Source organism: Puma concolor, chromosome E1 (assembly GCF_028749965.1).
Source record: "Puma concolor isolate L17-30 chromosome E1, mPumCon1.1.hap2, whole genome shotgun sequence".
In the NCBI taxonomy this organism is placed as follows: domain Eukaryota; kingdom Metazoa; phylum Chordata; class Mammalia; order Carnivora; family Felidae; genus Puma; species Puma concolor.
Window position 1 is genome coordinate 49,267,536 of NC_141680.1, and position 27,197 is coordinate 49,294,732.

General features: G+C 43.5%; 2 protein-coding genes, 1 long non-coding RNA gene and 1 pseudogene across 7 annotated transcripts in view; 1 reads left to right on the forward strand and 3 right to left on the reverse strand.

Moving 5' to 3' along the window:
- The first annotated feature begins 1,463 nt into the window (after positions 1-1,463).
- Positions 1,464-26,402, forward strand: MILR1 (mast cell immunoglobulin like receptor 1). Of its 3 annotated transcripts, none has more exons than XM_086687760.1 (10): positions 1,464-1,711; positions 7,815-8,090; positions 11,492-11,779; positions 13,422-13,532; positions 15,414-15,503; positions 16,034-16,084; positions 16,217-16,285; positions 16,730-16,813; positions 22,637-24,098; positions 24,333-26,402. In XM_086687760.1, the coding sequence occupies exons 1-8, from the start codon at positions 1,582-1,584 to the stop codon at positions 16,783-16,785; spliced, it is 1,071 nt and encodes a 356-aa protein (XP_086543886.1). In that variant the 5' UTR covers positions 1,464-1,581; the 3' UTR covers positions 16,786-16,813; positions 22,637-24,098; positions 24,333-26,402. The 3 variants fall into 3 exon arrangements, with proteins under 3 accessions (XP_086543886.1, XP_025783462.2, XP_086543887.1); XM_086687761.1 differs by having other exon boundaries at positions 1,500-1,711; positions 7,891-8,090; XM_025927677.2 differs by lacking the exons at positions 22,637-24,098; positions 24,333-26,402 and having other exon boundaries at positions 16,730-16,862.
- On the reverse strand, positions 5,207-11,497 carry LOC147574479 (uncharacterized). The gene is made up of 3 exons (XR_015244243.1): positions 10,717-11,497; positions 10,197-10,312; positions 5,207-5,901 (listed from the first exon to the last, which is right to left on the reverse strand). It is a non-coding gene; the product is annotated as an uncharacterized LOC147574479 (long non-coding RNA).
- Positions 8,063-9,799, reverse strand: LOC147574480 (NADH dehydrogenase [ubiquinone] 1 beta subcomplex subunit 4-like; annotated as a pseudogene).
- Positions 18,079-27,197, reverse strand: part of POLG2 (DNA polymerase gamma 2, accessory subunit) — a 30,374-nt gene continuing 21,255 nt past the window's right edge. The window contains exon 8 of one of the 3 annotated variants that reach the window (XM_086687753.1): positions 18,079-20,245. In XM_086687753.1, coding sequence (XP_086543879.1) covers positions 20,086-20,245 — 160 coding nt within the window. In that variant the 3' untranslated portion in view covers positions 18,079-20,085. Of the gene's footprint in view, positions 20,246-24,532; positions 24,587-26,123; positions 26,520-27,197 lie in introns of those variants that run through there. The other 2 variants (XM_086687754.1, XM_086687752.1) reach the window with 2 other exon arrangements.

Genomic DNA, 27,197 nt, shown 5'->3' on the forward strand with positions numbered 1-27,197 from the left:
GGCAGAGAGAAGGGGACAGAGGACCCAAAGCAGGCTCTGTGCTGGCAGCAGAGAGTCTGATGCGGGGCTCAAACTCACGAACTGCAAGATCATGACCTGAGCCAAAGTTGGACGCTTAACTGACTGATCCACCCAGGTGTCCCAAAAGCAACTTTTTTAAAAAGTTTACTTATTTTGAGAGAGACGGGGAGGGAAGGGGCAGAGAGAGAGAGAGAGGGAGAGAGAATCCTAAGCAAGCTCTGCACTGTCAGTGCAGAGCCCAATGTTGGACTCCAACTCGTGAACCATGAGATCATGACCTGAGCTGAAATCAAGAGTCAGGTGCTTAACCGGCTGAGCCACCCAAGTGCCCCCCAAAAGCAACTTTTACTATCAGAAGCGAATAAGGGCCTTCTATGCACTGAGAGTTAACTAATGATTTGCTTCCAGACAGTGGCCAGGTGGCAGACCCTGGCTTTGCTCAGTCCCCCAGGGGCGGCTAGGTGTGAGACCCAGAATGACTCACCACCACAGGATGGGACGTGGGGAGGCCAAGCAAAGAGCACCTGGACTGAATGCACACAGTAGGTTGGACGATGTCCCAGAAGGACACGTACCTGGGCAGGAAACTGACTTCCCCCAGAGAGAGCCCCTGTCCACAGAAAAGTGGGAGACCTATAGGGCAGGCCTTAGAGTGGCAAAAGAAATCACCACCAAAGTGGCCTGGCCAGATCACAGCTCCCTCCACTTGGGAAGCCCCTCACACTTCCTACTCCCCACTTCAGACTGGTGACACTGGAATATGTGGCTTTACTTCTTTTAAGTTTTTATTTATTTATTTTGAGAGAGCAGGGGAGGGGCAGAGAGAGAGAATCTCCAGCAGGCTCTATGTTCAGTGCGGAACCTGCCCTGGGCTGGATCCCATGACCCCGAGGTCACCACCTGAGCTGATATCAAGAGTCAGATGCTTAATCGGCTGAACCGCCCAGGCGCCGCTATGTGACTCTACTTCTGCATACATTTCACGGAGCCAGGAGAATTCTAGATGGAGTAGAAGTGGATCACAAGCCTCTCTGGGTTGTAACGTAGAGACTCAGAGACTGCTGGGGGCCCTTGTTACAATTCAGAGTCCCAGGTTTTATTCCTAGTAAGTCTGGAGGGGGGCCTAAGAACCAGCATTTAATATAATATTTAATAGAAGACATTTCTTTTTTTTTTTTAATTTTTTTTAATGTTTCTTTTTGAGAGAGAGACAGAGTGTGAGTGGAGGATGGACAGAGAGAAGGGGAGACACAGAATTTGAAGCAGGCTCCCAGCTCTGAGCTGTCAGCACAGAGTCTGACATGGGGCTTGAACCCATGAACCACCAGTCTCTTCGTGCAAGAACTCATTGGGGGAACACAGGTCGGTCAAACCAACCAATCATATTTTGTTTCAAACTTGTCTAGGCACCTCCAATTTCTTTTACGTTGTCAAAAAAGAGGAAGTTCCCTAAATGACTCACCAGTATGGGGTCATCATGCCTCTTATGTCCTCCTCCCTAATTTCTTCTGGAGCTGTTTCAAGAAACTGTTCTTTTAGGGCATTTTTTCCTTCTCTCGCATGTATGGCTCCTTCGCCATTTTGAAGCTTGTGTCTCCAAACCGAAACGTGATGTGGAAAAAGAGTTTTCTCATGTTCCTTTTCTCTCTCTCAGTTCAAAGAGCTGCCCTGGATTGTGAATGGAGGAACAGTAAGTTTCATTTACTTCCTTCTCTCTTTTACCAAAACTCTTTTCGCCGACACATGGAGATGGTCAGCTTTCAGCACGACCATTCACGAATAAGTCTTTCTTTGCTTTTAGACGAACAACCAAAGTCAAGTCTTTTCTGTTACCTACAGTTTAAAAGGAAATGCCGGGAGGGAGGGAGTTGAAGGCTCTTTGCTGAGGTTCAGAGATTAAATGTTGAGATTGCTTTTACGCTGAAATGTTTCTTTCTTTCTCTGTTGTTATTGGTTTTTTTTTTTTAATTTAGAAAATCAACACATAATCATTGTAAAATAATTCAAGCAACAAAATAAAAATATATATTGGGAGGTGGTTTATCATCATGGAACTAGACCAGCCAGGCTTGTGGTCCTAACCCCGGTTTCTACCGTTTTCCAGCAGGGAGGCTGGGTGTCTGATGTAACCACCCGACACTTAATCTCTTTCCTCTGTGATGTGAGGATAATAACATCACCTACCTGGGAGGGTTCTTACGAGGACTCGGTGAGACAAGCCATGTCCCTTAGCACAGAACTTGGTATATGGTAAGCTGTCAGTAAATGCCAGCCCATGCTGCTGTGACTAGATGAAATATGAAAGTGCTGTTGTGCTCTCCAATTCTCCATTTCCAGAAGCAACCACTTATCAACGGTCATTCTCTATTCGGTACCATAGGAAACAAACTCTTCTGTGACGTGTCCTTTTTAATTTATTTTAAAGTTTATTTATTTACTTGAGAGAGAGAGAGAGAGAGAGAGCAGGCGAGGGGCAGAGAGAGAGGGAGAGAGAGAATCGCAAAGCAGGCTCTCCACTGTCAGCGCGGAACCCCATGTGGGACTCAAACTCACGACCCTCAAGATCATGACCCGAGCTGAAATCGAGAGTCTTGATGCTTAACTGAACCACCCAGGGGCCCAGTCCTATTTTTAGATGACAATACATCACAGAAATCCTTGTAAGCAGTAGATGTAGACTCACCTCTCTTTTTTCAACGGCTGCTTGGCATTTCATAATGTGACTCAGCCATAGTTCATGTAACCACCCCTCTTACTGATTTATCCATTTTTTTCTTTGTAATGTAAACAATGCTGCAATGAAAATCCTCATACAAAACATCCTTTGTGGACACAGGAGAGGGGGAGAGCATCTCTGGAGGATAAAATCCTGGAGGTGAAATCGCCAGGTCAAAGGGCATGTACATTTGAATTGTTAAGTTGCCCTCTCAACACGCAGACCGGGTACCCAGTCACAGGGTGAGTGTGTCCCAGCCTTCTCCAACAGTGGACACAATCTGTTTTTAAATTTGTGCCAATCCGATGAGTAAAAAACAATATCTCAGTGCTGTTTTGACCTCATCACTTGTGAGCCAGAGCATCTGCTTCATGTTTATTGGTCATGAAAGCTCCAGAAGTTCTACGGAAAGGAAATTTAGGGACAGCCGTCTGGTTGGAAGGAGAGGAGAGGCTTTATCTTGAAGCTGAGCTTACAGAAGCTGAGAAAATATCAGTTGTCCAGATCAAAAAGGGGAAGGGAGCTTGATGACATTTTTGAGGGGCCTAAACTCCTCCTCTACCCAAACTGTCCCGTGGCCCTACCATTATTTAATGGCCTTTTGCATTCATTCTTCTGGAAATTACCTATTCATATTATTTGTCCATTTATTTGTCTTTTTCTTATTCAGTTGCCATTGACATATCTATCTATCTATATCTATCTATTTATCTATCTATCTACATACATGAAAATATATATACATGAAAAATCCCTTGCTTTCATTTATATGTTAAGTATTTCCTTTTAGATTGTCACTTGTCTTAATTTTGCCATAGAAAAGCTTTAAGTTTTAGGGGAGTCAATTTTTCAGTCTTTTCTCTGTGGCTCCAATTTTTGTGTCTTATTTGGAAGAGCTTTTCTTCTCAGGTGATACAAAAACATTTTCTAATATTTCTTTAATTCCTCAATAATTTTATTCTTTTACATTAGATTTTCTGATGAGGGTTATTTTTTTCCTTGGCATTTTAAAATAATAAAATACAAATATACAAGCTATCAAAGACTACTAGCTAGTGTCAAAGGACTCATGAGGGGCTCCTGGCTGGTAGAGCATGTGACTTTTGATCTTGGGGTCATGAGTTTGAGCCCCATGTTGTGCCCCATATTGAATATAGAGCTTACTTAAAAACAAACAAACAAACAAACAAAAAACAAAACAAAAAAGGACTCAGGAGCTGGTATAGAGATGCTTCTCATGGCCAAAAAATGGGACAATAAAAATAATAATTGCAATGGATTGAAATACATCAAATATGTAAACTATGAGTTCATAATGATTCTTTTTTTAAAAAAATTTTAACATTTATTTATTATTGAGACACAGAGAGAGACAGAGCATGAGCATGGGAGGGACAGAGAGAGAGGGAGACACAGAATCCGAAGCAGGCTCCAGGCTCTGAGCTGTCAGCACAGAGCCCGACGCGGGGCTTGAACTCACAAACCATGAGATCATGACCTGAGCCGAAGTTGGACGCTTAACTGACTGAGCCACCCAGGTGCCCCAAGTTCATAATGATTCTTAAACAAACAAATAACAACAGTGAAAGAAAAATATCCTGTTACAAGATGCTAGGAAACCAACTCATTATTTTCAGAACCAGTCAATAAAGGAAGAGAATCAAGCATTTATCCTGCTTTTTCAATGCAAACCGTATCTCCATATAACCATAGTTGATGGGGGCAAGTTTCTCTTTATAGAATTATTTCAGATAATAAATGGAAAAGGAATGAATTAATATATCACCATTTTGCAACCTCTAATGAAATAATGCTTCCAAGTGATTATTGTCAAAGCCGACTAAGAAACAAAAAGAGAGATGACCAGACATTATGTGCCTCGTAATCGAAGGAGTGCACACTATCCTCATGCATTCTTGCTAAATAAAAGCTAATCTGGGGGCACCTAGCTGGCTTAATAGGAAAAGCATGAGCCTCATGATCTTGAGGTCATGAGTTCAAGCACACATTGGGTGTAAAGATTACTTAAATAAATAAAACTTAAAAGAAAAAAAAGCTAATCTGAATTTCATTAAATTGAGGGGACAAGGGACAGAGGACCAAGGTTAAGGATACCATGGGAATGTGATCAACAAAATCCAGACCATGGAAAACACTATCGAACAAAGAGCTTGCCATCTTCCACAAATAAGTTGCAGGGGAAAGAAAAAGATGGAAACATCTACAGATTTAAAAAGACATAAGAAATAGGGGCGCCTGGGTGGCTCAGTTGGTTAAGTGTCCAACTTCAGCTCAGGTCATGATCTCACAGTTCGTGGGTTTGAGCTCCGTGTCGGGCTCTGTGCTGACAGCTCAGAGCCTGGAGCCTGTGTCAGAGTCTGTGTCTCCCCCTCACTCTCTCTCTGTCAAAAATAAATAGACATTAAAAAAATTTTTTTTAATTAAAAAAAAAGCAGGGAGGGACCTGGGTGGGCTCAGTCGGTTAAGCCTCTGACTTCGGCTCAGGTCATGATCTCACAGTTTGTGAGTTTGAGCCCCTTGTCGGATTCTGTGCTGACGGCTCAGAGCCTGTGTCTCCCTCTCTCTCTCTGCCCCTCCCCTGCTCACTCTCCGTTTCTCTCTCTCGAAAATAAATAAACATTAAAATTTTTAAAATAAATAAATAAAAATAAAAATAAGATGTAAGAAACGTATCAACTAATTACAATGCACCGTTTTGGATCCTAAAAAAACAAAACACAAACACAAAAACAAAAACAAAAAAAAAAACCCCACCAGGAGACAGGAAAATTTGAATACTAACTAGATGTTTGATACAACAATTCAAAAACAATGTTAATTTTTGGGTGTGATAATGGTATTTTTACAAAAAAGAATCTTTACCTTTTAGAGATACAAACTATCACTGTCCTCCAGGCAAAGATCACCAAGGACACATGTGTAGTTGAACAAAGCTGGGTGTATTGACTCTTGGAAGTGACAGCAAGTGTGTCCCATGGGAGCCATGGGATGTCTCAGCAAGAAGGTGTTAGAATCTTATGATAAGATTTGGACTTATGTTAGGTGATTTTGGAGGGAGATCCAAAGCAGCAGGCTTTCCTCTGGATTGGATTCTTTCAGGGAGTGAGGATAGTGATATGGTTGGCCATCTCAATAATTACGATCTAAAAGACAGGAAGAACGGAGCAAGGCAGAGTCAGGGCTGATGAAGATTCAGTAGTCACTCATATCAGCCAGTTCAGGGGGATGTTTGGCCATTTTTATGGTTTGGACGATGCTCACGTCTTTATCTGCGTTCAGAGATGATCGTGAAATTATCTTGTGTTTGTCTCAATCCAACATGGTCACAGGGTCTTTGTCTGGTATTGGTGTTCTTAGCGGTGGGTCACTTAGGCCGGTTCTCACTTGTCAAGGGCTGTTTTTATTCTCAATACTGAAATTTATGGAGGAAATAATATGTGGTCTTGGACTTGTTTTAAAATAATGGAAGGGGAGGTTCCTGGGTGGCTTGGTCGGTTAAGTGTCTGACTCTTGATTTCGGCTCAAGTCATGATCCTATGGTTGTGAGATTGAGCCCGGAGTTGGGCTCTGTGCTGGGTGTGGAGCCTGCTTATGATTCTCTCTCTGCCCTTCCCCACTCACATGCCACTCACCCCCCCATCAAAAAACAAAACAATAAAAATAAAAATAAAAATAAAAATAAAAATAAAAATAAAAATAATAGAATGGGATGGGAGGCGGATGAAGCAGTTGTGACTACGAGTTGATACTTGTTGAAAATGGGTGGTAGGCCCCTGGGGGATCATTACATACTCTTCTCTACTGTTGTATTAAAATTTTTCTGAAATAATAATTTTTTTTCCCAGGGCGCCTGGGTGGCTTACTTGATTAAGCACCCAACTTTGGCTGAGGCCATGATCTCACAGTCCACGGGTTTGAGCCCCGCATCGGGCTGTGTGCTGACAGCTCAGAGCCTGGAGCCTGCTTCAGTTTCTGTGTCTCCCTCTCTCTCTGCCCCTCCCCTGCTTGCCCTCTGTCTGTCTCTCTCTCTCTATGTCTCTCTCTCTCTGTGTCTCTCTCCCTCTCTCAAAAATGAATAAATATTAAAAAAAATTTTCAATAATTTTTTTTCAAAATAAGAAATTTAAAAGAAATAGTGGTCCAAAAAGGTCACCAGACATAATGTTTGGTAAGAGAACCTAGAATTTTAATATTTATTTCAAAAAAACTTTTTAATGTTTATTTATTTTTGAGAGAGAGAGAGTGAGAGTGAGAGAGAGAGAGAGAGAGAGACAGAGGGAGAGTGGAGGAGGGGCAGAGAGAGAGGGAGTCACAGAATCCCAAGCAGGGTCTGTGCTGTCAGCACAGGGGCTAGGTCTTACCAACCGTTAGATCATGACTTGAGCTGAAATCACGAGTACAGACTCTTAACCGACCAAACCGCCCAGGCGCCCCGGAATTTTAATATCTCTAAGTCAGCACAGCCAGTCTTAAGGGAGTGTCTTTTATCACACTGTACACCTGCAACTAATATCATACTGTGCGTTAAGTAACTGGAATGAAATTTTTTTTAATTTATTTATTTCGAGAGAGGCAGAGATAGCGCGAGTGGGGGAGGGGCAGAGACAGAGAGGGAGACAGAGAATCCCAAGCAGGCTCCTCACTGTCAGCTTGGAGCCCAATGTGAGGCTCGAACTCACGAAACCGCGGGATCGTGACCTGAGCCAAAAACCAAGAGTCGGATGCTTAACCGACTGAGCCACCCAGGCACCCCCTCACTAGGATTTAAATTTAAAAAAAGAAAGAAGGAAAAATTAGAGTGTCCACTTCAAGCTCTCACCAGCAGAAGAGCTAGCAAGCACGGAAGAGCTGGTCAAGGCCACCCATCCGTCACTGGAAGGAGCCTCTGTAGGTGCTGAGGCTTTCCTCACACACTGGTCAGCCTGGCTGTGCTGACAAGAAAGTTCTCCAGGAACGAGCGTATCTACCCCTTGACCCACAAAATGTGGCCAGATTACCACTTAGTTATTAAGCGACATTAACAAAGACTTTTTTCTTGTGTTACTCTGTTTTCCAGAATTCCTTTCTCCAAGTTTGAACTCAAAAACAAATGCAGTCACGAGGGGTCAAAATGTGTCTTTAATTTGTTCCAGCCAGAACCCATCACTACAGATCACCTATCTTTTGTTTCTGCATGAGAAGCACCTGAGAACCCAGGAAGGCAAAGGCGAACCCATGATTTTTAACCTAAGCGTCTCAGAAGCCCATGATTTGGGTCCCTACAAATGCAAAGTCCAAGTTTCTAACTGTTCAGTTATCAAATACAGTCATGAGTTCAACTTCACCTTTGTTGGTAAGTAGAGACTCATCCCTGGGGGGGCCCTGTGATTTGTGGGATACTTTCCTGTCCTAGAATGGGCTCTCTGCTCTCCTGTGAATACTCACTCAAGGGCTTGGAAAGTATGTCACTGAGATCTTTATTCTTATTAATTCCATTTTGCTTGCTCTTCCGAAGACTTTTTTTTTAATGATTAATAGACTTCTTTAAGCTATTATAATACATAGGGTCATCGTTGCCAGACTTAATATGAAATGTTAAATGGTCGATCCAATTTTCCTTCCTAGGTAAGTTTTTCTTTCCTATTTCTGTCAGTTTTGAAAACATAATACCAGAAGAAGGGGGACCCAATTCCTAACAGAGCTCCTAAGAGTGAGGTCTTGGGATTGGGACAGATATTTGCTGATCTTGCATAGGGCCCAATGAATTAAGGCAGGATCTTTGGTGAGCCCTCTGCGGCTGAGATCGTTGTACTGAAGCAAGTACTCCCATTTAGGTTGGGATCTTTTTTTTTTTTTTTTTTTTTTTTAACGTTTACTTATTTATTTTAAGAGAGAGAAAGAGCGTGCATGCAAGGGTGCGAGTTGGGGAGGGGCAAGGTGAGAGGGAGAGAATCCCAAGCAGGCTCTGCAATGTCAGCGCTGAGCCCAACGCAGGGCTCAATCTCCCAAACAGTGAGATCATGACCTGAGGCGAGATCAAGAGGCGGGAGCTTAGTGACTGAGCCACCCAGGCGCCCCAGGTTAGTGTCTTATGACCAACCACTCAGTTTGCGCCTTCTGGGCTTCCACAGATGTGCCTGTCGTATTCGGCTGGGTGGAAGATAGCAGGCATGGTGGCCAACCGCCACGGCTGGTATTTGGGGAATGACATCATGGCAATCCGGCATACCTCTTCCAAAGACTCATTGCTATTTCAAATAATGATAGCCTGATTGCCTTAGACAAAAAGCCTTATGTGAACAATTTGGGAAATTGTTGAGATCTTTTCTAGATGCTTTATTCTAGGATTCCCATCACGTAGGCAAAAACTACTTTTTCTCTGAAGGTGCAAGAAGACTTAGAATCAGTATTGGACCCTGCGGCAAAGGTCTTCAAAGCCCCAGGTCTTTTCCAACTTCTTCCCTTTGCAGTGACCACCCAGCAGGCATCCCACCAGCCAGCACTCTTCCTGCCCAACCACATCTTATTACTGCTATATTTTTCTCTCCCATCTTCCCACCCAAGCCTCTCACAACCTAGCATTAATGGTCTCATTTATAAAGGTGACCTTGATAAAGGACTTCTGAGAGAGGGAGAGAGGGTTTCCAGGTAATATGTGGGCATGGAACCTGGAGGCTTCTAAACATAAGAGCTCTGACTCACTGATCGAATCTTTGAGTGATTCTCTAGGTCTGTACTCTCTAGCATAGTAGCCACTAGCCACGTGTGGTTATTTACATTTACATCCAAATTAATTAAAACTAAATGAAGCAAAAAGCTCAATTCCTTAGTGTATTCAATAGCCACAGCCGGCCGGTGGCTGCCTTGTTAGTGCAGACAGAACGTTTCCATCATTACAGAAAGTTCTACTGAGCGCCATTGCTCTAGTGCAAGGGTTCTTAGCATTTTAGGTTATAGGTGTCTTAACAATCGAATGATAGTGATGGGTACTTTTCCTGAGACATATTCATGAGATTACAGATGCAAATCTCTGCATAAGGCTTTTAGGAGATCCCGGTTAAAACCAACCATTTTAGGACAGTTTTGAACCCAAAATGAACAGAAGCCATACTGTAGAAGAAGAGTGAAGAAGGGGCAAATCCTTACAAACATGGTCTTAGGATGTGGTACATGACGTGAGGGCAGGCCCTCCGCTGATAATAGTCCATCTAGGCCACCAGGCTGGACTGAGCCGCCTTGTACTGCAGAAAGAGCAATGGGGTGAGCGTCGGGGAACCTGTGCACCCCTGGCTTCCCGTGCAACTTTGCATATTCCCTTTAGGTGCGCCTTTGCTATATCTCCAGCCCTCAATCATTAAAATGGGTTAAATGGTAAAATACCATTTAACATGGGTTTTAACTCTGGGTGGGAATCTCAGTCTTTTGTGGGCAGCATGGGGTGAGGAGAGAAGGCACTTACTTGGCAGAGAAAACATAGGATTGTCCTTCAAATCACTGAGATTCAGTGTGAGAAAAGATGTCAAGACCCACTATTAGTGTGGGTTTCTTCCATTTGAATAACGGGGACCTACACTCCTGTAAGGAATAAGCCCAGTTTTAGATGGTTTACGAACTTGATGGCTGAAGCCTTAAATCAGCTGATTAAAAAAACCCCAAGTCTTCATTTCCTGAGCTTCTGTCCCACAGATATGTATAATTTCAGTTCCATTGGAAGAATGTCCTATCAGTGCTCTTCCCAAAGTTGCTCTCTGAGGCCACCATCACCAACCAGGTGCTGCCTTGTCAAGGATGTTGCTTCAGGGATTCTGCTCAAGGGAGGGGTGGAGCAAGGAGACTAAATCATTTTCCTTGATTTTACTTATACTTGGGTCCTTGTATTTCATTGTTTCTGTGCCAAACTGATATTGTTTAAAAAAAAAAAAATCTGTTTGAGAGTTGGCCCTGGATCTGCTGGTTTACTAGCTGTGTGAGTTTCTTACCTCTCTGAATCACAGTTGGTTCATCTGCGGAATGGGCATGATATTATCCTCCTTGTAGTACTGTTGTTACAAAGTGAAATGAGGTAATGTGAATAGCAAGCCTGGTACCTGATGGATACTCAACAATTATCCTTCCTTTCCTATAATACTGCTTTATTACTGAATTATTAAATAAATAATATAGCTGGATTCTCCCACAAAATACCCACACCACAGGGTTTTCCCTGACAGAGTTAAGCAGACCCACACACTTCCTGTTGAAAAGTTCTCTTGAATCTATCAGAGTTACTTCCTGCTTGTGGGAGGAAGTAGAAGATAATCATTCAGCTGAATTCTATAAATAAAAATACAGTTAGAAAAGATTATATTTTTAGATTTCTTTGATTAAAAAAAAAAAAACAATGTAGCCTTATAAAGACTGGGACTAAGAGCGCCTCTCAACTTCATACTTGGAACTAGATCTTTGACAGAATTACACTCGTCAACAATAAACAGATGGAGAATTCTGCTGAAAGGCAAGTTTGTGCTTTGATTCCTCAAAGTAAGAGACACCCTCCACCCTCTGGTGTTCTCAGCACCCAGCTTGTGCCACACTGAGTGGAGCTAACCATATACCATCGGTCTTTCCCACTGGGCTGCAAGCTCCTTGGCTTCTCAAGAAGGGTGTCATTATCTTTGCGTCCACAGTCAGGAATAGAGGTTCAATCCATGCTGGTGGACTGAGTGGGTGAATCCATTCTGCTCATCCCTTTAACACATACTTTCATTTGCCTAGACCCAGTGATTACACCAGTGCTGAACGTTAACGTCATTAAAATAGAAACAGACCGACAGATAATACTGCATTGCATCTCATTCAACGGCTCTCTGCCCATCAATTATACTTTCTTTGAAAAAGATACTGCCATATCACCAGCCATTTCCAAGTACGTAAGGGAGCCCGCTGAATTCAACTTAACCAAGAAAAGCACTGGCGGAAGCCAAGAGTATAGGTGCAAAGCTGAAAACAAATTGCCTGACCATGCAAAATACAGTCAACCAGTCTTCATCAATCCCTCGACAGGTAAGGGCTACCTGAACTCTTTCGACAGGCTCTGGATTTGCTTCCAAAAACTGCAGCCAGCCTCTCCCCTGCCCACGCACTTCCCACTTTGGCTGTATGCATCCAAAGGCCTTTCCTTTGGAAGGTTCCACACAAATTCTGATGGGGTTTCTTTCTGCCATTCAAAAGAAGACAAAAAGCCTAGAAGCTAGGTCAGGAAGAAACCTTGCAGTGAGATTTCCTGACTTGACCCTGCTTCCTGCCTTGATCTCCCACTGCCCAGGTTCTAAGCTAGCACATTAGAATTTGCATCTTTCTTGGGCTTGGAGCCCAGTCTTGATTTTCTTCTGCTTTTTCATTGACTTCTAATGTCTGTGCCCTCCCGTTTGGCTGTTTCTTGCCCACTACTAATGCTTGGTGAGTCTAGACTTCTGGGGGACCACCCTTGTGGTGAGAAGGGCCCCTGTCCCAGTCCTGTGTTTTGGAAGGCACTGCTTTGGTGCTTCTTGGCCATGTATCTTCCCACAGGCTGAGGGGCCCAGGGGAACATGAGAATGTGCCCACCTGGACCCTGTATCTCCAGTTTCCTAAACCATATTCTGGGTACCTGCACCTGAATTCCCTACCCAGTCACATCAGAACCCTCCTTCCAGGGCCTACACAAGTCTTGTTCCCAGCTCATCCTCCCAAGATTGTACCAGGGTAAGGAAGGATAGGAGCATCCCTAGACTCAAGTGTAGGGGGCTGCTTGTGGGGGGTGTGGACAGCATTTGGACATGCAGGCTAGAGGATCCACGTGCAGGTGAGGCCCCTTGGGGTGCACATCAGAGCTCGAGTGGAAAGCTGGGCTGGGCCTGGGGCTAGGGCTGACTCTCTTCATGCCGCCATACTCTGGCACAGAAGTCTGAAGAGTCTGAGAATTCTAGATTCAAACCTGGCTTTCCAGGTCCTTATGAAGGGACACTTGTCGAGGTAGGAGGAGGGTAGAACAAAAATGAGGTTAGCTAGGGCAGTAGGCACACTTGGGCATTGAACACTTCACCTAGCCTCATCCACAGAAGAACAGAGCCCACACCCTGCTCTTTGGTAAGTTCTAACAGATGAGGCAGCCTGTTGGAATCAGGCTCCAGAGTCCTGCTTTTGCCTACAAACCACAGCCCTTCCATTTACTAGCTGTGTGACTGTAGGAAAGTCCTCTCTGAGCCTTACTCATTTGTACAATGGGAGTGATATCAATGAGATAAATAAGGCAATGCACGCAAAGTGCTTAACGTGGCATCTGGCGTGTAGTTAATAACGAATGGTAGCTGTTTAGGTGACATAAATCATGCCAACATGACTAAGGGCTTTGCCCAATAAGTGGCCAGGCTGTTCTGAGCCTTATGACTCTAACAGTGTTGCCAGGAATCTGGTTCAAGGCTGTGCTGTTTTTTCTCTTCCTTTGTGCGACCCCTTGTGGAAGATGTATTTGGTTGTGACTTTAAGAACTTCACTGACTAACAAGTTACCTCTCAAGAGTTGCAGGTGTCCATAGTGGTCTGAGGCAATTAAATTAGTTAATTTAGGAGACGGTTGTAAACTGCCCTTTCCAGAACACTCTACAGTTCAATGTCATTGGAAAAGAAAGCTGTGCGGTAACCAATGAACCGCTATCTTCTTCCAGGTGGAGGCAGCTGTCCTTTCTGTCTGCAGCTACTGCTTCTGGGATTATTGCTGGTGCTAATGGTAATAATCCCAATTCTGACATTTTGGATACTACCAAAGTACAGAGCAGGTAAGTGCTTTTGGCAGCTTTTCACGGTTTTCCGTGGGCGTTGGATGCAGAGAACAGGAGAGAAGGTGAAGAGGAAGGGAAAGGAAAATTAAAAATGGGATACGACGAAGGGGGCGCCTGCATGGCTCAGTCGGTTGAGCATCCAACTTCGGCTCAGGTCAGGATCTCGCAGCTGGTGAGTTCAAGCCCCGCACTGGGCTCGCTGCTGTCAGCTGAGAGCCCGCTTCTGATCCTCTGTCCCCCTCTCTCTGCCCCTCCCTCCCTCCCTCCCTCTCTCTCTCTCTCTCTCAAAAATGAATAAGCATTAAAAAAATTAAAAAAAATTGTAAAATACACGTAAAAAACCAATAAACATTACCATCTTAACCACTGTTCAGTATACAGTTCAGTATAAGGACACTGCCACTGCTCCACAACCATCACCACCATCCGTGCACTTTTCTCATCTTGCAACACTGAAATCCTGTCCCCATTAAACCCTCCCCATTCAGCTCCCCTCACCCCAGCCCCTGACAACCAGCATTCTCCTTTCTTCCTCTATGAAGTTGACTACTCTGGGGACCTCATCTAAGGGAATCCTAGGGTGTCTCTCCTTTGGTAACAGGCTTATTTCACTCAGCGTAATGTCCTCAAGATTCATCCATGTTGGGCATGTGTCAGAAATTTCCTTCATTTCTAAAGCTGAAGAATATTCCATCACAGATACATACATAGATACAAATACATATATCCGCTAAATTTATCCATTCGTCTGTCAGTGGGGCCTTGGGTTGCTTCTGCCTTTGGGCTATTGTGAGTAATGCTGCTGTAAACATGGGCACACAAATCTTAATAATTTTTTAACAAAAGGCCCCGCATGTTCGCATTGCACTGGGCCCTGCAAATGAGGTGGTGGGTCCCGACCGCCAGCTCCGCAAAGGCAAGAGCTTTGCCTTGTAATTGTCCACCTCCTTGCTGGCCCTGCCCCTCCGAGGAAGCTCCGTAATTGAAGATGAACTCGAGCAACATGCCTCTGCCTCACCTCAGGTGCTGCATCAAGCCCCAGGCACTGCTTTTTGCCAGTCACCTCTCAGGACCACCTCTACTTAAGATTTTGAAATTTGGCCTTTTCACTTGGCCCACAAGTATGGAGGAATATCAAGATTTGCACAAAAAACCAGGATGTCTCCGTACCAGTGAGCCGAGGGGCATTGGGCAGGCTCCTTCACTTGCTGGAGCCTCAGTGTTCTGACCTGTAGAATGGGGAGATACTGTCACAGCTAGGGAGAGACCTAAGTGATGCATGTTAGCCACCTGTGCCTCCCCCTGTGCCTCCTCTAGAGAGTTTTAAGTCAGAGAAGTCAGGGACTCAGTTGACACAAAACTTGAAACTAGATGTCAAAATGTATACATCTTATACCTTTTTTACAACCTGTCTTCCCTTCTTACAAAAAGCCCAGGGTCTTGCAAAAGTGGAATTAGCATTCTTGATTACTGGCCAGGATTCAATAGAACTCGGCTGGGTAATTTACTGTCTCTTGCAGATATTACAAAGCTTTTTACAGACCGTTCTTTTTCAGCAAAGGAAAGAAAATGTGTCTCTGGCCAACCCAAATGCAATCTGCATAATCTGATGGGCAAAGGATGTTCCTTGGAGAAATAAATAAATAAATCAGAAGGGCTTCTGGCTTGGAGAAATAAATCAGAAGGGCTTCTGGCTTGGAGAAGCGGGTGATATGGATTCCTCGCTGAGCCCATGGTTTTCCTTCAATGGATGACAGTGTAGGCCATTGGAGCAGGGTCATTCTTTGTTTCAGAACTTTGGGGGATTCGGCTCCTTGGCAGAGGAAATGAGAAAAATGTGGCTGAATTGGTTTAATGTTTCTGTACCAATTTATGTAGGAAAAGCTATGAGAGATCAGGCACCCAGAGACCATGGAAATACACCCATGGAAATTGGAATATACGCAAATGTCTGTGAAACTCAAGCAGGTAAGAGAACTTTGTTGGGTATTTTGATTGGTTTGGTTGGTTGGTTTCAGGTTTCATCTTTTAAAAATTTTTTTAAGGTTGTACAGACACACGGGTACAAAAAAAAAAAAATGAAGAAAAGTTATAGAATACAAGGGCTCCCTCCGACCCATGACGTCCAGTTCCACCCTGCCGGTTTAACCGTCGGTTTTTAAAATCCTTCCACAGATACTCTATGCATCTGGTAGCAGGTCATAGCCATGTCATCCTACGCCTTGATTTTTTTCACTTCACAACGTATCGTGGAGATATTTTAATGTCAATTCGGAATGATTCGCAGGGTGTTCCAGAGCCTCTTATGACCCCCTCTTAATGCAGGTATCATACGCTGCTTTATGGTAAATAGACCCAGGGCAGGGCCTTGGTAAGGATGAGAATAAACCCGGCCAACTGACTGAGGGCTGGCCTTGTCCCCAGGCATGGCGCTAAGCAAATTACCTGCTCTGTACTATGCAAACACCACTGACTCCCAATTTATCTCGTTCCCATAGACTCTGTGCCAGGCTTGGAACCAAGGCAGTGTGTTCGCACAGCCCAAGATGGTGAGTGCTCTCTGGGAAAAGTCCAGAGGCTGCACACCATTTCGAGGGCAGCTGGCTAAACCCTGCCCTCGAAATGGTGATCAGAGATTCGGATGACAGGCCTAGTAACTCTGTTCCCTGTCTTTTGCCCAGGAACTGGACACTCCCAGGAGATACATTATGCTACCCCCATGTTCCAGGAGGTGGCACCTGGAGGTCGTGGTGAGCCACAGTTTGGGATAAGAGATGCTAACAAAATGAGACCGCGGTCCCTGTGAGGCCACCATACTCTGGGGCTTTAGAAGCCCAAGGACGGGGTAGATGGGGGCAACGTGCACACCCAGGGTACCAGTAGCAACCAATACCACAGGTCCTAACAAATGACATCGGGAGACGGGTGGGTAGGGAAGAGGGAAGGATGTGACATAGTGACGTATAAAAAAACTCAGAGAGGAGGATACCAGGGTACTCCTAAACCATTTTAAAGAATAACTTGTTTGTATACAGTCCAGGAAAAAAACCCAGTTAATTCTTGGTTCTGTCAATCCACCCAGCTACTAAAATGAAATTTTTTTTTTTTTTTGAGGGGTGGTGGTGGTTGGTTTTTAGAGACTCTATGGATATATACATTAGTTTTGCTGAATTATTTTCTTTTTTATATTTCAGAAGCCTGTAATGATTGTAAAACTGGATCTATCTATTCTGAGCTCATCAGAAGATGACATTTAAAGCTACAAGCTACATCTCAGAGTAAGATGCTTTTTATGAAGCTGATTTACATGAAGAAAAAGCAAATTTGGGGCGCCTGGGTGGCGCAGTCGGTTAAGTGTCCGACTTCAGGCAGGTCACGATCTCGCGGTCCGCGAGTTCGAGCCCCGCGTCAGGCTCTGGGCTGATGGCTCGGAGCCTGGAGCCTGTTTCCGATTCTGTGTCTCCCTCTCTCTCTGCCCCTCCCCCGTTCATGCTCTGTCTCTGTCTGTCCCATAAATAAATAAAAACGTTGAAAAAAAAAATTAAAAAAAAAAAAAAGAAAAAGCAAATTTGACTGATACTTAAAAATATCTCACTGGTTACCTAAAATAAATTACTATTTTTCATGACCAAACACTATTCCTTTGGCCTATTTGGGTACATCCAATCCTGTCATCAGATAATAGTTTTGTCAGGTGGGATCCTGACTGGTGACAGGTTTTAAATGCTTTTGCTATTTTTAGGCATGGACCATTCTCTCCCCATTGCCACATCATTAAAAAAGAGTAATTGTGGGGCGCCTTGGGTGGCTCAGTTGGTTAAGCATCGGACTCTTGATTTCAGCTCATGATCTCACAGTCATGAGATCGAGTCTCCCCCGGGGCTCCACTCGGCATGGAGCCTGATTAAGATTCTCTCTCTGTGTCCCTCCCATGCTTTCTCTCTCTCTCTAAAAAAAAAAAAAAAAAAAAAAAAAAAAAAAAAAAGGGGCGCCTGGGTGGCGCAGTCGGTTAAGCGTCCGACTTCAGCCAGGTCACGATCTCGCGGTCCGTGAGTTCGAGCCCCGCGTCGGGCTCTGGGCTGATGGCTCAGAGCCTGGAGCCTGTTTCCGATTCTGTGTCTCCCTCTCTCTCTGCCCCTCCCCCGTTCATGCTCTGTCTCTCTCTGTCCCAAAAATAAATAAAAACGTTGAAGAAAAAAAAAAAAAAAGAGTAATTGTTAGACCACTGTGCTTTTCGTGTCTAAATTCTAAAACAAAAATTGGTGCCTTTGAAAATGTGTCTGAAGAAAACAGTCCCTATAGTTACACACCAAGTACACATTTATTATCCATTGCTGTTTTGGTTTGCTCTCAGATTTTGGAAGGCTGCAGAAACATTTATATTGATTTTCATGGACTTCCTCAGTCCTCAAGACTTAGCTAATATCAAAGGCGTGCCTTTATGTGCTGCATTTCCCAGCAGCATTCTGTAGAGAGAACAGTGTTGTGTGGGAGAAAGGAGAATGGATTACTTTGACTGTTTTAACAAATTACCACAAACTGGTGGCTTAAAACAACAGAAATTTATTTTCATAGTTCTGGAGACCAGAAATCCAAAATCAAGATGTCGGCAGGGCTGGGATCCCTCTGAAGACCCTAAGGGAGAATCCTGCTCGTCTGCTTCACTTTCCCGTGGTTCCTGGTGTTCCTTGGCTTGTGGCAACATCTCTCTAGTCTTTGCCTCTGTCTTCACATGGCCTTCTCGTCCTTTGCCTTTCTTTTATGAGGACACTGGTCATTGGATCTCGGAACCCCCTGGATAATCTGGGATGGCCTCATCTCAAGATCCTCAATTATAGCTGCATAGACCCTTTTTTCAAATTAGGTGACATTCACAGGTTTCAGGAGTTAGGACACGGACTTAATCTTTTTGGGGAGCCACCCATTCAGACCCCTACAGGGGACAAAACGGTTTCTAGTTTAAGCCTCTCATCCTAGGAGTTATTAGTAACATCCAATAAAAGCCAAAAGGCATTTGTAGACAACCAAAACAACATGGCCAAAATTTTTCCGCTCTGCTCTTCTTCTGGGTGTTGCCTGAACCTCTGTCTTAATCGCTCCCAACAGTGGACCTCTGACTAGAAAAAGCACAGCTACCAGTTATTAGACACTAACTGTATAACATTCTGTAAGGCCGATATTATGAACTTGCTTTTACAGGTAAGGAAACTTAGACTCAGATGCGGTAAGTAATTTTACAGGGTCACCCACAGCTTAGTGGTGTTTGAATTGGGAGTTCAGTCCCGGCAAAGATCAGCAGAAGCACTGGCCATGGAAATGCCTCTTAGGGTGGGAAGGGATACTGTGCACACAGGTCCAGACTAGAGGATTGTGTTGTCATAAGGCAGCATTCATGAGCGTAATTTCTGCCCTTTCTCTGTTGATATTTGTATTTGGGGGAAATCAGTATGTCACAGAGGCTAAGACAGTAAGGAGTCAAACAGACTGAGCTGAATTCAGGCTCAGTCATGTTTTAACTGTGTGACTCTGGATAAGTTATGGGCTTCCGTTTTTTTTCATCTGGGGGGTAAGAGCAAAGTGGGGAGCGGGGAGACAAATAAATACCTGCATCATGGAGCCACTGTGAGAATTAGCTCAGGTAATGAATGTAAAGAGCTTGGAACAGGGTCAGGCATATAATAAGAATTTTTAAAAGGCTACCTCTTTGTGGTATGATGCTTACTCTTGAGTCATACCAGTTGGCTGCTCCCCTTAGAAATTTGAAGTCTTTGTGGTCATAAACTTGGCAACTCAGTCACCATTGGCCTCTTCTGTCTTGGGCTCCCTCCTAAAGCAGAGCCTGAGACAAGGACTTGGGTGCAGGTAGCCTATATGTCAGGTGACCCCAGGCGCTGGGAGTGAGAGAGCAGGTACAGCGAAACATTTCAGAGGAGGGAAAGTCAACTCAGGGCGGGGAGGGGCCAGCAAGCTAGAAACCTTACTGGGAATTGGATTTGATCCAGTTAAGACCTTCTGAAGTTTTGAAGTCCAGAATGCCTCTGGGTTTCACAGCATGCCCTGAATCGACAGCCTCTCATTTTCTCCTTGCAAAGCTTTTAAAGCACTTAGTAGAAGCCAACCAAGTCCACAATCCATATAATTATGATTGCCCTGTGCCTTTCAAGTGCTAAAACCATGGAAGAGCCTAGTGCTTCACTTTCTACCTCCGTCCCCTTTCCCACTGCAGGGGAAGGTCTTAGTAATTGTAAAGTAATTGGGAGGCTATGGCGTGCAAGTGTTATCACCAACCCCTTCCAACATCACGTTGCCATCCATCCAAGGAGTAATTCCGCTTCCCAGCACTGCTTTCTAGGGCCTTCTGATACCCTGTCTTTTCCTGGGCTAGCCCTGAAAGCAGAGCCTGAGATAAAGCCTTCTGTGCAAATAATTTATCTGGGAGGTGACGCAAGCATCAGGTACTGGAGGAAAAGCCAGTACCAGGGTGTACTGTTGAGTTGGGCAACTGGGGCTTGATCTCACTGGAACCTTCTGAGCAATGAGAAGATGTTTCTTAGAACTGTCTGCCTAAGGACTGATAGTAAGAAGCGGTTATCCATTGACTTCCATCCCTGATTGGCTGAGGGTTGTCCCAGGAGGGGATGCCTCCCCGACTTCTAGGCTGTGCATGTGGACATTCCAAGTGGGTTTCCACGGGCGTCTCACGCAGGGCACTGCAAAGCACCAGGGCAGAAAATGATATGTGTTGCACGCTTGAAGTGAGAAGCTGTCAACACAAAGTGAACGAAGTCCCAGATGCAGCTGGAATCAGAGGTGAGGCCCCGAGGATGTGACACAAGATACAGAGGTGGTGGCTACACCATCTCGCCAAAGTTCCTTTGTGAAAACAATAACTGCCATGTGTTGAGCATACCAGTGTCCAGCTGCTATTAAGTGCTTTGTGTGCTTATATGCTTCCATAGTCCTCACGATTCCCTCCCCACCCAGCTGCGACTTCCTGTGGCTTCCCACTCCAACCCCCCCCCCCCCCCCCACTCCCCACACACGTTCTGGCTTTCAGATTGAATTGTTCAGGAAGGGAAGAAGAGGAAAAGGAAAAGGAAAAGACCTACTGAGCTTTCATTTCAATACCTACTTTGTTTTCAGGTCTATTTCAGCTTCACTTTGGTTCTTTTTCCATACTGTCTTTAGTTCTGCCTGTTTTTGCATTGAATACAAATGGAATCATGGAGCAGTCATTTTGTGTCTGGTTTTTTTCTGCCCAACATTGTATTTGTGAGATTTGTGAGGTGCAGCATGCAGCTTTAATTGTGTATTTCACTACTAAATAGTATTCCATTGTTTGAATATACTGTAACTTATCTATTCTGCAGCTGACAAACATTTGGGCTGTTGTCAACTTGGGGCTATTACAAATAATGAAGCTGTGACTGCTCTTATGCAACATGTCTGCTGCTTCCATGTGCGTGCAACTATGTTGAATATGTATAGGAATACAATGACTGGGTCATGGGATTCATCCCCATGTTTATCCCCAATGTAAGGAGATAATGCCATTATATTTTCCAAAGTGGTTCCATCACATTTCTATCACCTTTCCATCACCTTTCCATTCCCTTGAATGGTAGACGATGTCATTTTATTTATTTATTTATTTATTTATTTATTTATTTATTTATTTATTTAGAGAGCGTGAGCAGGGGAGAGGGGCTGAGGGAGAGAACCTCTAGCAGGCATCATGCTCAGCACGAGTCCGATGTGGGTCGTTATTTATTTATTTTTTTAATTAATGTACTTACTTGTTTAGAGAGCATGAGTGGGAGAGAGGGGCAGAGGGAGAGGGAGAACCTCAAAGAGGCATCATGCTCAGCATGAGCCTGATGTGGGTCGATCCCATGACCCTGGGATCATGACCTACACAGAAACCAAGAGTCAGATGCTCAATTGACTGAGCCACCCAGGTGCCCCGCACGGTCATTTTAATTGAACCATTCTTGTGGGCATCTAGTAATATCTTTTTGTGATTTTAACTTGAGTTTCCCTGAGACTAATAAGGTTGAACACACTTTCCCATATTTATAGGTCATTTGGATTTCTTTTTTTAATGAAATCCCTGTTTGAGGCCCTTACTTAGCCTGTTTTTCTGAAGGGTTTTGACTTTCATATTTTGGTCTACATCCACCCAGATGTGTGTGGTGTGGACATCATAGTTCATCCCTCCCGTGCACGAACACAGCCAACTCTAGCACCATCCACTGAAAAGCTGTCCTTTGCCCACCAGACTGCTGTATCATCTCTGTCACACAATCAAATGTCCATGTACAATGTGCGTTTCCTTCTGCGCTTCAGATCGTTTCATTGTTCTACTTATCTCTCCTGCATTAGTACCATATACTCTTTTTTTAAGTTTATTTATTGTGAGAGAGAGAGATACTGAGTGATTGTGGGAGGGGCAGAGAGAGAGAGAATCCCAAGCAGGCTCTGCGCTGTCAGTGCAGAGCCCGATGCGGGGCTCGAAATCACGAACCATGAGATCGTGACCTGAGCTGAAACCGAGAGTCAGACGCTTAACCGACTGAGCCGCTCAGGTGCCCTGCCACCATACTCTTCTAAATAAGTTTTGATAACTGGAAAAGCAAATTTTCCCATCTTGTTCTTTTTAAGAATGTCTTAGCTATTCTTGACCTTTTGCATTTCCCATTAAATCTTAGAGTCAGCTTGTTATTTTCTTAAAGAAAACAAAAACAAAAACAAACCCTGAACATTAGAGGGATTTTGATTGATACTGGATTGAATTTATAGATCCATTTGGGGAGCATTAACATTGTTATAATAATGAGTCTTGCACATTACAAGCATCTCACTGCTTTTGTCTTCTTGGATTCTCTTAACATTTTATCATTTCCTGCATACCCATCTTACACATCTTTTGTTCCACATCTTATTTATTCCTAGGTACTTGATATGTTGATGCTATAAGTTGTATTTTATTTCATGCTGTTGATATACAGAACACAGTTTTTTTTTTTTTTGTTTGTTTGTTTGCTTTTGTATCCGTTAGCAACCCTGCTAAACTCTCTTCAACTTAAATAACTTAACTGTAGATGTTCCTACAATCTGGAGACCGGAGAGCTACTGCTGCCGTTACCCTGGTTGCCTCCTGCCACAACAGCCTCAGGCCCAGAAACTGAAGGCTTGACATGGGATGTGGAGTTCTGCCACCGCAGACATTTGCTTCTCAGCGACAACCACCACCTTCCCTTCTGCCTTCCAGACCCCACGCACGCGTGTCTAAATGGAAGACATTCACAACCACACACACCCTGGCAGTAAGGGAATTGTAATTTTTTAGGTTTCTGATGCCACCAAATAGGAGGGTCATGATGACACTTAAGAGAGCCAAAGAATCTACCACATCAGCCAAAATATCAATCAAGACTGAGGGTACAATGAAGGTATTTTAAGACAAAGACTGAGAAGGAGGTTTTCCAATCATGTTCTCAGTGAAAGAAATACGCCGTATACTTGAAGAAGAAACCTGAACACAGATAAAGGGTGTAAGATTCAAGAAGATTCATAGAGTAAACATAAATGACAGAGGGCAGGGGGGCAGAAAGAGAGGTGTGCATAAGGTTTGCAAAGATTATAAGGCTACTTGATGGGGGGCTTAAAGTCACCAACCATGAGATCACGACCTGAGCCAAAATCAAGAGTTGGACGCTCAACTGACTAAGCCACCCAAGGGTCCCTAAGTGATGTGGGTCTTGACCACCTCTCTGACCTCTTCTACCCATCTCCCCTGTGCTCATCTATTCCGGCTCCCCTGGCCTGTTTTCTGCTCCTTGATCATTCCACACCTTTTCCCTCCTAAGGGCCTTGGCTCTTGCTAGTCCCACCGCCCCAGATCTTCACACACCTGACCCCTTTGTATCATTCAGCCTCAATTCGAAGGTCAGGTTCTCAGAGATTCCCTGACAACCTATGCAAAACACACTACCCAGCCACAATTTGGCACATCATCCTGTTCTATTACCTACAACACTATCACTATCTGAAATTACCTGAAATTGTCCATGTGCCTCCTGCTTAGCATCTGTCCCCACCTGCCCACCCCTGGAAGGGACTTGTCTGTGTTGTTCACCACTACGTCCTTAACACTTACAGTCCCTGGGACTCAGGTGCTCAGAAAGCCTTTTTGAATGAACAAGATGAATAAACAGAGAACACATACAAGAACAGGCCGGTCTTCAGGAGAAGCACAATTATCTGAGAGAAATTTCTCCCATGCTTCCTTACAGGACGATGTGGTATAACAGCAAACAAATGCCTTCAAAAACACTCTTATGGCTAAATCAACAATGAGTTCACAGGACTATTTCTTAGTAACATCTTTCAATAGATATTGGTGTGATGTAATACGTGAGAAGGGTATTTGGTAAAAACAAATGTATTAAAAATAATTGGATTGGAGGGAAAATACATCAAAACAATACCATGCAGGTGTGCAGCTCTCGGTCAGATTTAATGGGAACTGCTGCTGGAGTGAGCATCAGAAATCACCTGTAGGTTTTAAATTTTTTTTTTTTTTTTTTTTACATTTATTTATTTTTGAGACAGAGAGAGACAGAGCATGAACGGGGGAGGGGCAGAGAGAGAGGGAGACACAGAATCCGAAGCAGGCTCCAGGCTCCGAGCCATCAGCCCAGAGCCTGACGCGGGGCTCGAACCCACGGACTGCGAGATCGTGACCTGGCTGAAGTCGGACGCTTAACCGACTGCGCCACCCAGGCGCCCCCGTAGGTTTTAAAAATATACTTGCGTGGGCCCAACGGTCGGAGATTGTTATCAGAAAGAATAGGGCTCAAATATATTCAGATTTTTAAAAGCTCCACAGGGGATTCTGATGTAGAACTCCAGCTGGACATCTGTGATCTGGAAAAACCTCCATAAATATTACTTACCTCACCTGCAGTGTAAACATTCTATGTTGCCAATTAGTGCAGATGCCTTAGCAGTCAAACCAGGAATACAATCTCCTGTGAAGGCTGAGGCCCCTAAAAGGAAAAGGTACCTAAATAAAGGGACCTGTCAGTACAACGGAGAGCTTTAGAAAAATGTTTTAAGACTTAAAAAATTCTTAGTTATATTAAAACTAAGTATTGAACCCCAAAATGCAAAAATGAAATTTAAACTTTTAAGTAGACGTACAGGGGTCATATTGGTATTGCAATTCTGAGACTGATATAATTAAGGTAAAATAAAACAAATGAGCAGTTGTGGGATGTGGCTTTCTAATTTTATCATTACCCTCAATAGTCCTGAGAACTGGGATTTTGGAATGGGAATACAAATGTCTGATAAAAGAGATTAAGTAAAACCCCTGCAGTCCTAAAGGGCATGAGGGGACTTTTTCGGGGTGATGGAAATGTTCTATATTGTCACTCTGGTAGTAGTTACCCATTTTTTATCTAAAACGCATAATTTGTACATTTAAAATAGGTAAATTTATTGAAGATAAATTATATCTCAATAAAGCTGATTAAAACATATACATACACACACACACGCTCGTTGTGAACACCGAAAAGGCCTAGACACAAAGTCCACTTTCTAATTATCAGTACCCCTAGCACCCGGAGTACAGCATCCAAATACTGTTTTCCATTAAAAGGAACCAGGGTTTCTTGGAGAAACTCTGAAATATACAATCTCTAGATCAGACATTAGATAGCAAGGAAGCTATCAAACACTACTAAAGTTATGTCAAAAGGACTCCAGGCCAACTTGAAGAAGCTCCCACTGGCTAACGACAGGACAATTTGAACATCAAAAGGAACAACTTTAAAGGGGACGAATCAGCATTTATCCTACGTCTCTCATACCTCTAAGCAAGTAAGAGATGTTTTTCTTTACAGAAGTATTCTAACTAATGAATGAAGATGTAAGAAAATCAGAATATCACCATTTTGCCACCTCTAATGAACTGACTGACCTAAGCATTGATCAACGATTGATTGCTAGCATCCCCAAAAGAGAAACCACCAGACATTACTGCCTCCTGATGGGAGAACACAACCTAGGAAAAATCTTGTCTCCCCGCCCCTGCCCCCAAATTAAACTTGAAACTGATCAAGCCTCTGGATTCAACTTCCACTCTACAGGAATTATATATAGAGAAAAACAGGTTAAACCCTCACGGGGATGCAGTAAGCACGGTCCAAACAGTGACAAAGCCTGTAAAATAAGCAGCCCGATTTCTTAAAAAAGGAAAAACAGAGAGAGCTCAAATTTATGGGATAAGAGAGACTAAAAGACCTAACAATCAACTTCAATTTTATGAAATTATGAGACAATTGAAAATCAAGTGGATATTTGATATTAAAGAATTGGTTTTGGGGTGCCTGGGTGGCTCAGGCAGTTGAGTATCCAACTTGGGCTCAGGTCATGCTCTCACAGTTCCTGAGTTCAAGCCCCACATCGTATTCTGCACTGATAGCCCAGAGCCTGCTTTGGCTTCTCTGTCTCCCTCTCTCTCTGCTCCTCTCCTGCTCTCTCTCAAAAATAAATAAACATTAAAAAAAAAAAAAAGAATTTGTTTTTAAAAACTTTTTATTATGAAAATTCTCAAACATATGCAAAAATAGAAAAGCATTACAATGAACCTCCATGTACCCATCACCCACCTCCAACAACTCAGAGATATTTTTTTTTTATCTATATTCCACCACTTTTTTTTTAACTGGAGAATTTTAAGGCATGTTTCAGATATCGTATAATTTCACTCAAAAATATTTAAGTATGTGTCTCTTTCAGATAAGGATGTTTAAAAAAAAAAAAAGCCATAATACCATCATCAGACTCCCAAGGAAATTGTCAATAATTCCTTCATATCATCTAGTATTAATGTTTTTAGGTGGGATAATGGTTAACAAAAGATACTTAACTGAAATCCTTACAGACGAAATGATACCCATAATCTGCTTCAAACTGGAATGGAAAGGTGGTGTTAGGGGGAGGAAGCAAGATGTTCACAGGCTGATGGTTGCTGGTGCTGGGCCATCATATTTGGAGTCAATTACACTATTGTCCATATATTTGGAATTTTTGCCAAGTGAGTAATGACAGCATAATTAACACAAACATAATCAGCACAAAAGTCTAAAGATTTCTTTTATCTATGAGAAGCAGACACAAAATGCACTGTAACACTAGATTATGCCATCTAACATTTTATTTTGCGTTTTAAAAATAAATGTGCTAATTTTTGAAAGTTTAGTTTTATGTTAATCTTCAGTATTTGACAATATACATGTGGCAGATTCTAGAAAGACTCCTTCTTTCCTGATAGTAGAACCCATTTCAGAGAGAAGACACTACTAAAGCCCCAAAGAATAAACTGTGTTTGATCCAAATTATGATATTCTCATCCCCTCAGATAGTGACTGGCCTACGAGTGACCAGATGACCCAGTTCTGACCAATGAAATGTAAATAAGTCTTTTAATTGGGATGCCTGGAAAAGCTTTTACTTTCCCAATTAAAAAGGAAAGAGTTGGGGCACCTGGGTGGCTGTCGGTTGAGCGTCCGACCTTGGCTCAGGTCATGATCTCACGGTCTGTGAGTTCGAGCCCCGCATCGGGCTCTGTGCCGACAGCTTGGAGCCTGA

What these genes read in the sequence shown, in the direction of transcription:
- MILR1 (XM_086687760.1), top strand. Translation starts at nt 1,582, where the DNA reads ATGTATGGCTCCTTCGCCATTTTGAAGCTTGTGTCTCCAAACCGAAAC. An exon ending in TGTCTGTGAAACTCAAGCAG is followed by an intron (nt 15,504 to 16,033) that starts GTAAGAGAACTT and finishes TCGTTCCCATAG; the next exon opens with ACTCTGTGCCAGGCTTGGAA. An exon ending in GGTGGCACCTGGAGGTCGTG is followed by an intron (nt 16,286 to 16,729) that starts GTGAGCCACAGT and finishes TTTATATTTCAG; the next exon opens with AAGCCTGTAATGATTGTAAA.